Below are 12759 nucleotides of genomic sequence, written 5' to 3'. Positions count from 1 at the left end.
GTAGGGCCAAACTGGCCTGTTCTGTGCTGTATATGGTTATATGGTTACACTCCTTGCACATTATCAAGCCTGCTTTGTCCCCATGGTGATCATGAAAGGGTGAAATGGATAGAAAAAATTGACAACATTGAAAAATGTCTGTCCTAAAATTATGGTGAAAATAGGAAGAAATGCAGTCTTTCTTTTATAGGATTCAGATTTTCAGTATTTTTCATTTACCTGCATTTTCCTTATTTTTTCTTTCCTTCAGTTTTCCCTACAAATGTCCTCAAGCTATATCATATACAATCATCACTGCTTCAGCAGAACCATTTGTGCAATTCATTACTGGTCTCTTTCTATCTCATTTGTTCCCTTTGTACTCTTCTCCCTCTCTCCTTTGCAACTAAAATAAAAGCATGATTTTGACGTGTTCTCAATTCGATGAGAGATCATCAACCTGATGCGGTGGATCGTTTCACCGATATTCCTGATTTACTGAGTATTCCAGCAATATTCATTCTGACTGGCACGAATAGGGTTTTCAAAGGGCATGGTTATATTACTCTACCTTCAACTCTTCCAGGTCTGGTCTCTCCATACTGACCACCGCAGCCAAAAGTTGATCTTCTAAGCCATCTCTGGTAACAGTGAAGTTAATGAGGGTACACTGGGCCTGCATCTCAGGCTGATAATGGGGGTTTGCCAGCTTCGTGTGAAGAATAAGACGGAAGTTGGAATTATATTCACATTCCTTGTCTCCAATTTTGATGCACCTAGCCAGAAAAGGGTTACCTTTAAATTGCATCTCATGTTACAGTCACAAACAAACATTATGTAATGCTTTAAATATAATAGGATGAGAAAATGTCAGATGACTTCATTAGGATCCTTACTGAAGAAGTGGCTTATATAATATGTAAGAGTGAAAACAACTTGTAAATGACCACGTTGGAGCTCGTACCAGGTAAGAAACACCTTCATGTTTTAAGGACACTGAAAGAACTTTTCAACCAGTTGCAGGCAGTTGGGACACAGACTCCTAGAATCGCACAGCACCAATGCAGACCACGATGCCTTCCCATTTACCTGCTCTAGGCCAAGATCCTTCATGTCCCTTCATAAGTACTAGTTCAAATGCTTTTTAACAGTGCATTTATCCTCTCGCAACCCATTGCAGATAACTATCATCTTTCTGAGAGAGAAACCTATCCCTCAGATCTCCTTTAAAATTTCTCCACCCTCTTGTTAAACCTGCGACCTCCAGACTGCACGGCAGACAAAAAAGCCTTTCACAATAAATCCTAAACCTTCATAAGGTAACCTTTCAGAATCGTGTGAGAATAAACCCAGACTCTCCAATCTCTCCTTACAACTGCACGCTTCTGTGACTGAGTATTAAGAGGTGGTTTAGGAGGAATTGTTAGAGCAGTTTGCACAAACACATTTTAAAACAGAATATTTGCAGGACTTCTGCAGAATGCTTTTTGCAGGAGGCAACAAAGTTATCGACAGTAGCTTGCCTGGGAGAACATGTGATCTTTGCAGGCAGAGGAGAATTGAGACGGAGGGTATGAAATTGAGAGAGGAGTCACAGAAATTACTTCCAGAAGGATAAAGCTGGCAAACTTTGCAAGGCTATCTGGTCAAAGGAGAAGACTGGTGATCTGAAAGGTGACCTGAAAGAAAGAGGATCATCTGGAGAACCCTGAAGGAGGCAAGTTTCGTCATCAAGACTGATTGAGAAGGAATCAGTTGTGTATGTCCTGGAAAAAGAATCTCTCTCTGAAAACCAGCAAGAACCCTCCTGAGTGGTAACCATTTGCCTGGTAAGCACCAAAGACTGGTGAACTTTGTTAATGCTAACTTCTGTGCACAGTACAAGAATTGCCTGCAACCAGTGAGATTGGACTGTGATCCAAAGAACTTTTCTAATCTTAAATATAAATTACATATACCTGTGCTTAGTATTAGAGGGGTATTAAGTAGTTAGGCTAAGTAAGTAGGTTAAGTAATAAGTTAAAGTTTTCTTGTTTAAATATAATTAAAAACTATTTTTGTTTGTAACCCTGTATTGTGGTGCATATCTATTGCTATTGGTTTTGGGGGGTCCTTTGGACTCCGTAACACTTCTATTCCAGTCAACATTCTGGTGAATCTCTCCTGTAAGCAGAACTATACACACAGACTTGTGCCTCTGTCGCAAACTCCCTCTCTGGCTCCTCTCACCCACCTCCCCCTCAGACTTCCACAATCCTCCCCTTCTTACCTCAGAGCCTTCGTATTCTCCACTTCCTGATCCACCCCATCCTCCTCCTTGCTCCCCCACCACTCCATTGACCCACAATCACCCTCCAACCCCTCCCTGGTCTTTACCATCCCCTCCAACCTTCCCCACTCAGAGATGGAATGCTCTGCCTTATGTAGAGGCCTCATCTTCGTCCCCCTTTGCCCACATGTAAATGGGTTCTGCACACACTATGATGCCGAACTCTTCTTTCATCAGCTCCGTCTCCATGCCCACTTCTACAACCAGGATTCTCCACCCTTCACTAAAGACACCTTCTCCCACTTTAAACCTTCTTCCTCCTCTGGCTTTCTGCCTATTCTGGACCTTTATATTTCCAACTGCTGCTGAGACATTCTCCACTCACCTCACTCATTCCAATCTCACCTCCTCAGAACACATGGCCCTCCACTCCCTGCACACTAATCCCAACCACACCATCAAACAAGCAGACGAGGTTGGCACTGTTGAGGTCTTGCGCACTGACCTCTATTTGGCAAGTAGCCATTTAACAATTCTCAGACATCTCTTATCCACCCCTTCAACAGGACCTCGCCAAAACTCATAAAACTGCTGTATCACACACTATCTCTGAACTCATCATTTTCCGTCATCTCCTTTGCACAGCCTCCAACTTCATTCTTTCACCACCCTGCATGGCCTGCCTCTATCTCTTACCCAAGATCGACAAACCACACACAATTGTCCCAGCAGATGCAAAATGTATGTGCGCTCCTGCCCCACCGAACTGGTATCTGCTTACTTCAACTCCGATTTATCCTCCCACCAGTCCAGTCTGTCCCTACCTAGTTACAATACTTAACATGCCCTCCATCACATCAAAGTCTTCAAGTTTCCTGAACTTAACCACCTCATCTTTACTATGGACATTCAATCATTATATAAATCCATTCCCCATAATGAAGGCCTCAAAGCCCAACTTCCACCCTGACCTCAAATTTACTTGGTCCATCTCCAGCAACTGTCTCCCTTTTCTCTTGATCCCTCATTCTCCATCTCGAGAGACAAACTCCTGATAGACATCTTCTACAAACCCATCAACTTCCATCGCTACCTCGACCACACCTCCACACCCTTTCCCCTGTGAGGATTCTATTCATTTTTCTCAATTCCTCTGTCTCCATTCCATCTGCTCCCTGGTCAAGGTCTTCCACACCAGATCATCAGAGATATCCTGCTTCTTCAAACAATGTGACTTCCCCTCTATCACCATCAACTCAATCCTCACCCAGATATCCTCCGTTACCCACACTTCTGCTCTAACCCCCTTCACCACCACACAAAACAATGACAGAATTCTCATTATCCTCACCTACCACCGTCGGTCTCCACATCCAACACATGATCCTCTCCCATTTCTGCATCAAAAACATAATCCCACCCGAGACACATCTTCCCTTTTCCCCTCTCTGCCTTCCACAGGGACCTGTCTCTGTGATTCCCACTTCCACTGCTCCCTTCCCACTAATGACCCCCTTGGTACCTACCCCTGTGACTGCAGGAGGTGCTCCACGTGCTCACACCTCCCCCCCTCCCTACCATTCAGGGCCCCAAATATTCCTTCCAAGAGAAGCAATACTTCACTTGTGAATCTGCAGGTGGTGGACCTCTTGGTGGGGGAACATTATGGTGAGAGTAACCACGGTTCCATGAGCTTTCACTGAAATATGGATAAGGATTAAAGCAGACAAAATGGGAAAGTGTTTAATTGGGGAAGGGCTAATTACAACAGGATGAAGCAGGAACTAGCGAGAATAAATTGAAAACAGATGTTCAAGGGTGAAAGCACGGAGCTAATGTGGAGGAAGTTTCGGGACCACTTGTTATGGCTTCAGCATAGGTTTGTCCCACTGGGACAGAGAAAAGATGACAGGAAAAGGTATCCATTGTTGAGGAACTAGGTGAAGTAGCTTAGTCAAGGAGAGGAAGGAAGCATACATTAGATATAGGAAGCAGGAAACAGGAAGGGTTCATGAGAAATATATGTTAGCCAGGAGGCATCTTAAGAAAGGATTTGGAGTACTTGAAGGGGCCATGAGAAGGCCTTGGCATGTAGGATTAAAGAGAACCCCAACGCATTCTATGTGCATGTGAAGAACAGGAGGATGTCAAGAATGAAGGTGGGGCTGCTAAAGGATAAAAGAAGCAATGTGTGCCTGGAGGTAGAGGAAGCTGGGGAGGTCCTAAATGAATACTTTGCTTCAGTATTCACAAGAGAAAAGGACCTTAATCAAGATGAGACTTGTGCCCTGGACAATGTGGAGATTAAGGAAGAGGGAGTGTTTGATCTTCTTAACAAATATCAAGTTTGATGTCCCCGGAGCCGAGCGTGTTATACCCCTGGTTGTTATGGGAAATGACGGAAGAGATAGCAGGAGCAAGTAGCTATGATCTTTGAGGCCTCTTTGGCCATAGGGGAGGTGCCAGAGGATTGAAGAATGGAAAATGTAATCCCCTTGTTTAAAAAAGGTAATAGGGTGAATCCTGGGAATTACAGACTGGTGAGTCTTGTGTCAGTGTGTGCAAACTATTGGAGAGGATTCTTAAGGATAAGATCTATGAAATAGTCTACTCAAAGACAGTCAGCATAGCTTTGTGATGTGAAGGTCATGCCTCACGAGCCTAATTAAGTTTTTTGAGGAGGTAACAAAAGAAATTGATGAGTGTGGATGTGGTCTATGTGGATTTTAGTAAGGCATTTAACAAGGTCCCCCATGACAGACTCGTTCAGAAAGTCATGAGACATGGGATTCATGGAACCTTGGCTGTGTGGATTAAAAAAAAAATCAATTTTCAGGTGAGGTAGAGCGTATAAAATATTCTGCCTGGAAGTCAGTGACTAGTGAGGTACTGCAAGGATCTTTCTGCGACTCCTGGTCTTTGTCATTTTTATAAATGACCTGGATGAAGAGGTGGAAGGATGGGTCAGTAAGTTTACAGATGGTATGAAGGATGGGTCAGTAAGTTTGCGGATGGTATGAAGGTTGGAGGAGTTGTGGATGGACCTGAAGGTTGTTGAAGGTTACAAGAGGATATAGACAGGATGCAGAGATGGGAGGACAAGTGGCAGATGGGGTTCAATCCAGATGTATTTTTGTAGGACAAACCAGAAAGCTGAGTACAGGGTTAATGGTTGGTTACTTAAATGTGTGGATGAACAGAGGGACCTGGGGTCCAAATCCATTCATCCCTGCACAGGTTGATAGGTTAGATAAGAAGGCCTATAGGATGCTGTTCTTCATTAATAGGGGGATTGAGTTCAAGGGTAGAGAGGTCATGTTGCAACCTATCTCTGGTGAGACTGTACTTAGAGTATTGAGTTTAGTTCTGGTCGCCTTATTATAGGAAGGATGTGGAAGCTATCGAGAGGCTGCAAAGGAGATTTACCAGAATGTTACCTGGATTGGAAAAATAAGTCTTATGAGGGAAGGTCAACAGAGCTGGGATTTCTCTTTGGAGCGTAGAAGGATGAGAGGAGACTTAATAGAGGTCTAAATATTATGAAAGCCATAGGTAAGCTGGACAGCCAGCACCTTTTCCCAGGGCAGGAATAGCAAACACCAGAGGACATGTGTCCAAAGTGAAGGGAGGTTCAGGAGAGATATCAAGGATAAGTTGACAGTCATGGGTGCCTGTAATGCCTTGCCAGGGATGGTGATGGAGGCTGAAGCATGAGGGCCACTTAAGAGACTCTTAGATTGGCATATGAATGGAATATAAATAGAGGGCTACAGGGTAGGGAGGGTTTAGTACTTTTTTTCCAAGGAATATATGGGTTGGCACAACAGCGAAGGCTGAAGGGCCTGTACTGTGCTGTAGAATTCTATTTTCTATGCTCATCCAAGTCATTTATCTATATTACACACAGCAAAATTCCCAGCACTATCCCGGTGTTACACCACTTACTAAAGATTTCCAGTCAGACACTTAGTCATCTGCCACTACTTTCTGCTTCGTATCACCAAACTAGTGCAGTGATTCACTTTGCCAAAGCCTCAGATCCTTGTACCTTTACCTTCTGGATCAGCCTACAATGAGAAACCTTGCTAAAAAGCCTTCCTGAAATTTATTTAAACCACACCTTCATGATTTAGTTAATCCTCAACAATCTTTATCAGTTTTGTGAGACATGTTCTGCTCTGCAGAAAACCATACCGACTCCTTGCCTTTTCACGTGAATATCAATTCTGTCCCTCAGAATCTGCTCCAACAATTTAGCTCCAATCTGGCCACTGATGCATGGCTAATTGGTCTGTAGCTTCCTGGCTTTTCCCTAATGCCCTTATTGTCCTTTTTCCTTCATGAGCTATCCTTCAATTTTCTGGCACCTCACCAATAACCAACAAAGATCAAAAAATCTTGTGTCGTAGACCTGGAAATCTCCCTCTTTGCTTCCTTTCATGGTCTGTGATAGATCCCAACCGGCTCTGCGAATTTATCCACCCTAATGTCCTCCAATCTTTTAAATTTTTCCTCCTTCTTGATAGAAACATGATCCAGAATATCAACAGCCCCTCCATCTGACAGCTTAACTTCTTAACTTAATTCTCTTAACTCTCTCACATCCATGTCCTTCACCCTGGTAAAATACCGACGAGATGCATTCATTTTGGACTTTCTCCATAGCCAATAGCTTCGCAGTGGGTAACCCTTTCAGACCTTGAGGGGAGCTCCTCATTCCTTAGCCACTCTCTCACTTCTAACGTACTCACAAAAGGATCTAGGATTCTCCTTAATTCTATTGCCAAAGTATTCTTGGCCCTTTTTTTTCCCCAAAAAAATCTTTATCCCCTATCAATTTCAAAAGACTCATTTGATACTAACTTCCTGTATTTGATTTATGGTTTCTTTCTTTCCAGAATCAAACTCAATATCCTTTGTTCCACTGATGCACCCTAATTTGACCATACACTAAACAAGGACTTGCTGACAGGTACATATCTGATAACCTTTGTGAGTTCCATATTGAAACCAATTCAGAAGCAGATAAATTCAGTTTTTTACATGACTCCCCCACTAATCAGACTCAAAGGAACAAATTTTTTGGTGTCTGTTCTATAAACAGCTAACACAAAGGGTCAGAGGTCTTAATGCTATGACTGGGAGCAAAATTTATCCCCCACTTCTATCCTGTGCTGGCTATCTTTTGAAATGGATTTTGATGGACTCTTGAAAGAAACAAAAAATCTGGGGATTCACAGTTCAAATGTCCCACAGCAGTTTAAAAATTATCGAGAGTTTTAAATACATTTTTTCTTGAACACTCACCTCCCCTTTTTTATTGTTTCTCGACCCAATAAAGGTCCCAGCACATGATCTACTGTTTCTTCAAGGTTTTCAATCAGGACCACTTCACCTGCACCAAGGGCATGCTCCATGACGTCAAGGTAACTTAAAATGAAAGAACAAAAGCAGTTCCACATTATTCTTCATTTATCATGGTGGTCATGTGCAATCATTCATTAGGTTTGGCTGAATTGAGAGATGGGAATCGGATTTGGGCATTGTAATCGATCCACAATGCTGGTCAGATGTATGTGGAGATAGTATGACTACCTTAGTCAATTCTAGACAGATTCATTATAATTTTCTGCACTAATTATATCTCACACCTCAAAAGATAATCAAAAAATAAAACCAGCATTTTCTGATAGGTGTGGTATAGATGTTGGTACCATTTACCTGGTTATGCACAAAATTAAGATAATTTTGGATAGAATTGGGGAAAGTGTTGACAAAAATTGTGGAGCTGAATTTCACCCTAGACCTGGAATTGTTTCTTCTGGGGAATTTGGCAGTTATAAAAGTTAGCTTCCCCAGAAGTGAATTGAAATTTATTAAAAATGCGTTGTCAATAGCCAGGAAATGTATCGCGATAATATGGAAATCCGAATCCCTCCTTCACATTGATTATTGGAACATGGAAATCCAAAGTTGTATTCCCCTTGAGAAGATTACTTATACCCTTAGGAATAGATGTAGTATGTTTGTTGAAATTTGGGAACCTTAGATTACTTCAATGTCCAGACTAAATAATTTATTTTGAAATTTGTCAGTAGTATAATCCTTATTAGAAATTTAATACCTTTAAAATGATGCGACTCTAAGATGTCGAACCTTGCTCCTGTTAACTTTTTCTTTTCTATGTACTTTCCTTTTATCTCCCTCTATTCCTTGCTGTCTGTCCCCTTGTCTTTCAAATCTGGAGAGGGGGCACTGGGAGAAGAGGGACTCATGAATGTTTTTTCTATGGTTTTATATTCAATATATTATAGTTATTATATTGACTCCGATATTTGTTATTTTCTTAGGTAAAATATTTTTTAAAAAGATCTGTCTGACATGCATGTTCATTTTGGTTTTAAAGAGATAAATCTTTTTTGCCTGGAGGCCAAAACTCAAATCAGTTTTTCATCATCTCAAGCATTCCTCAGTGAGTTTTCTTGTATTAGTTCAGAACAAGTGGTTTAAAGCCTTATGTTTAAAACCATATCAACGTGGTAGAAAATCCGTACTGGACTTGCATGTTGTTCCCTGATTTCACTGACCATAAGTGCAACTGGAAACACACAGGAGTCAGCAGGCTGCTGGAACTAAAGCAAATCAACAATCTGTCAGAGGAACTCTCAGTAACTCAGCCCTTGGCAGGCTTGGTCTTCTTATCATCTCCTCCACCCCGAATGACTCTTCTTCCTCCGCCTGACCCATTTATTTGTTTTTGCCTCTCTCTCTCTCTCTCCCTTTGTTTGGCATCTCTGTCTGTCATGTTTCACCTCTCCCGGGTCCACCAATCCTACATGGGGCCCCCGTTGTGCCCCTCTCACCCTGTCATCTTTGCACTGGCTTCCCTCCTCTGGGTTCCCTGTCGAGATGAAGGGCTCCATTACAAAAAGCCAACCATTCTTTTTCTCCCACTGATGCGGCTTGACCCACTGCGTTCCTCCAGCAGGTAGTGTTTAGCAATTGGTTTGAGGTTGCCTGGGTATCTGTTTCACACTATTTTCCTTGAAGTGCTCCAGCTTTCTCACACATGGTTAAGATGTGCAGGTGGAAGGTTAATTGGCTGCTACAAGTTGTCCCTAGATTGTTGGCAGGTGGCAGACAGACAAAGGAAATGTGGGGAGAATAAAATAGGTGCTCTGGATCTTCCAATTGTTTGCAGAACAGTAGCTCTCCTATCAGATCCCCCATTTCACAACTGCTCCAGAGATGCAGGTTCTATCTCCGGCTTTGTGGTGTCCATGTGGAGTTTGCATATTCTTACTGTCAGTGGGTTAATTAACCAGTACAAATTGCCTCTAGTGTGCAGTAATATAGGAGAATAATATGGATGAAGACACAAATAAGTGCCAAACTGTGGTTATAAAGGCTGCCAGTGTGTTGTATTTGCAATTTGCATACCACATCAACCTACTTTTGCCAGGAGAATTATCGAGTGTGATCATGAGAGACATAGACAAGGAAAACTGTCATTGTCTTTTTCATGGGGATGGAAGATCAAAAACTAGAGGACATAAATTTAAATGATCCCATTCCCTTGCTTACATGTTTGTCCATGGTCTCATGCACTGCCAGAATGAGATGACCCACAAATTGGAGGAACACCACCTCATCTTCCACCTGGGCACCCTCCAACTGGATGGCATTAATATCAATTCCTCTGGCTTTCCTTCATTAAACCCCTACCCCCGCTTTCCTCTTCCCCCGTCACCTTTCCCCATCTCCGTCTCTCCATTCCATTTCCTTTGGCTCATCCCTTATCACATCCAATTAACACCTTTTGCTGGTCTGGATTCCTTCCCCCAGCCAGCATTGTCTGAAATCTAAGACATTCTGAGATTTCCTGTTTCTGGTTTATTCCTTGAAGAAGGGCTCAAGCCCGAGACGTTGGCAATATATATCTGTCTCCAACAGACATTCAAAATGCCAGCCGAGTTCCTCTAGCATTTCAGTGCATTTTTACATAAGTTTAAAGTGAAAAGGGAAAGATTTAAAAGGGACCTGAGAGGTACATTCCCACCCCCCACACATACAGAGGGTAGTGGGTACATGGAAAGAGCTGCTAGAGGAAATGATAGAATTGAGTAGAATTGTGTGAAAGGTTTTGAGGGAAGTGGACCAAAGGTCTAGCTTAAGGAAAACTTGGTTGGTAAGATGGACTGAAGAACCTGCTCCCATGCTGTAAAACTCTTGACCCGATAACTTAATGGGGTGTAAATTGGGCAGCACAGACCCATGGGCCAAAATGGCCTGTAACCATGCTGTATGTCTACATTTAAATTTAAAATTTAAAAATGTAAAAATTTTTAAAGTGGATTTGAATCTTACTCATCATTAATATTAATATCACTTAAAAAGATGAAATATATTTATCAATATTTACTGATATACTTATTAATTCATTATTCAATTTTGGTGTTGTTCCGGTTATTTTACTCACCAACTGCAATGTTTTGGAGAGACAATTCCTGATTTCCCCAACCCAGTGTAAATAGCTGGTTCTTAATTTCAAATCTTGGTGGAAATGCATCAGTCTGAAACATTAACGCTGCTTCTCTCTCCACAGATATTGCCGAACCTGGTCAGAATTTTCTGTCTTTATTTCCGATTTCAGCTTCTGCAGCTTTTCTATTTTCTACCAGTGTAACCCTTTGTTCTGGATTCCTCCCAGTGGAAACAGTTCCCATCGTATCAGGTACATTTATCATTTTAAAGACTGATTAGATCCCTCCTCATCCATCTCAACGCAGTAACAGCAATCATAAAATGAACACGCAGAGACTAATAAAAGGACATCAACAAATAAGATATGAACCACATGTCTGTCTTGGCATGTAACAGGCACTCCTCCTGGTGGCTAATAATGGTGAAGCATGTATCTGCCCAAACTCCCACAGTTTGTGCTGAAGGCCGAACTCAGAATCTACAAAGAAGGAAATTGTATCTGTCCAAATTTGAACAAAATATACCTCGGCTGCTTTCAAGCAACATACAAGCCATGCGCAGACAGCCACACCTAAGAGGCAGGTAACTGGGTGACTGTTATGAGAGGAAAGGGGAATATACAATCAGCGCAGTGACGTTCCCCTCCTTTGGATACTGCTGAGGGGGATGATCTATCTGGGCAAAGAGGCAGCCAAGATTAAAAGCACTGTAATCGGCTCTGAGCCTCCGAAGGGGTGGGTGAAGTCAGGCAGAGTGATTGTCGCAGGGACTCCACAGACAGGAGATTCTCAGATTTCAAATTTATTGTCAGAGAACATACATGGCATTACATATAACCCTGAGATTCTTTTTCCTTTTTTCTCCCCAGAATCTCAGACTCTGTAGCCGCAAAGGAGATTCCAGGATATTGTGTTGCCTTCCGGGTGCCCAGGTCCAGGGAGTAATGAACCAGTGTGTAAATGAACCAGATTTGATAAAGGAGCTGAGGGTAAGGGAACCCTTAGGAAGCAGTGATCATAATATTGTAGAACTAGGCCTGCAGTTTGAGAGAGAGTAAAACTAAAATCAGAGGAGTCGGTATACCAATAGAATAAAGGAGATGACTGAGAAATGAGAAAGGAAGTAGAAAGAGTCCACTGGAAAGGCCAACCAGCAGGGACGATGGCACAGCAGCAATGGCTGGACTTTCTGCGAGAAATAAGTAAAATGCAGGACAGGTATACTCCAAAAAGGAAGAAATGTTTGAATGGAAAAATGACAACTTCGCCTGACAAGAGGAATCAAAGACAAAGTCAGAGCAAAAGAAAGGCCATAAAAAGGATGCAAATATTAGTGGGAAGATGGAGGACTGGGAAGCTTTTAAAACCATGCAGAAGGCAACTGAGAAGGTCATTAGGAAGGAAAAGATAAACTTTGAAAGGAGGCTAGAAAATAATATCAAAAGGGAAAGTAAAAGCTTTTTTTTAAAGTAATATTAAGTTGAGCCAAGAGTAGATTGAGAAGGGATAAAAAATGATGCTGGAGAAATTATAATGGGAGACAAGGAGATTGCAGAGGAACTGAATGAGTATTTTGTATCAGTCCTCTCTGTGCAAGATCTGACTTTCAAGGGTGTCAGGAATAAGAGGCTAGTGTAGTCAGGATCAGCAGAGAGAAGGTACTTGGGAAGCTGAAAGGTCTAAGGGTAGATAGGCCTCCCATATTAGATGGAATGCATGCTTGGATTTTGAAAGAAGTAGCTAAAGAGAAATTGTGGAGGCACTAGTAATGATCTCCTGAGAATCAATAGATTCTGGCATGGTTCCAGTGGAAAACTGCAAAAGGTCACTCCACTCTTTAAAAAGGGAGGGAGACAGCAGAAAGGGAAATTATAGACCTTGTAGCCTAACAACGGTGGTTGGGTAGTTGTTTGAGTTAATTGCCAAGGATGAGATTACGGAGTAACTGGAGATGCATGACAAGATAGGTCAAAGTCAATATGGTTTCCTGAAGCAAAAATTTTGCCTGACAACCCTACTGCAATTTTG

At 42.1% G+C, this 12759-nt stretch overlaps 1 protein-coding gene across 9 annotated transcripts in view; it reads right to left on the bottom strand.

The window, feature by feature from the left end:
- Window positions 1-12759, bottom strand: part of dnah9 (dynein, axonemal, heavy chain 9) — a 380785-nt gene that overhangs the window by 130913 nt on the left and 237113 nt on the right. For 8 of the 9 annotated variants that reach the window (XR_011354703.1, XR_011354704.1, XR_011354705.1 and 5 more), the window contains 2 exons: window positions 7556-7678; window positions 551-755 (listed from right to left, as the gene is read on the bottom strand). Coding sequence is in view for 4 of the 9 variants with exons in the window: in XM_069929513.1 (XP_069785614.1) it covers window positions 551-755; window positions 7556-7678 (328 nt within the window). In the remaining 5 variants the exon portion in view is untranslated. Of the gene's footprint in view, window positions 1-550; window positions 756-7555; window positions 7679-8372; window positions 8456-12759 lie in introns of those variants that run through there. The other variant, XR_011354707.1, reaches the window with a different exon arrangement.

Source organism: Narcine bancroftii, chromosome 3, assembly GCF_036971445.1.
Source record: "Narcine bancroftii isolate sNarBan1 chromosome 3, sNarBan1.hap1, whole genome shotgun sequence".
Classification (NCBI taxonomy): Eukaryota; Metazoa; Chordata; class Chondrichthyes; order Torpediniformes; family Narcinidae; genus Narcine; species Narcine bancroftii.
The sequence above is the reverse complement of the archived record's forward strand: the minus strand, read 5'-3'. Positions and strand labels throughout refer to the sequence as shown.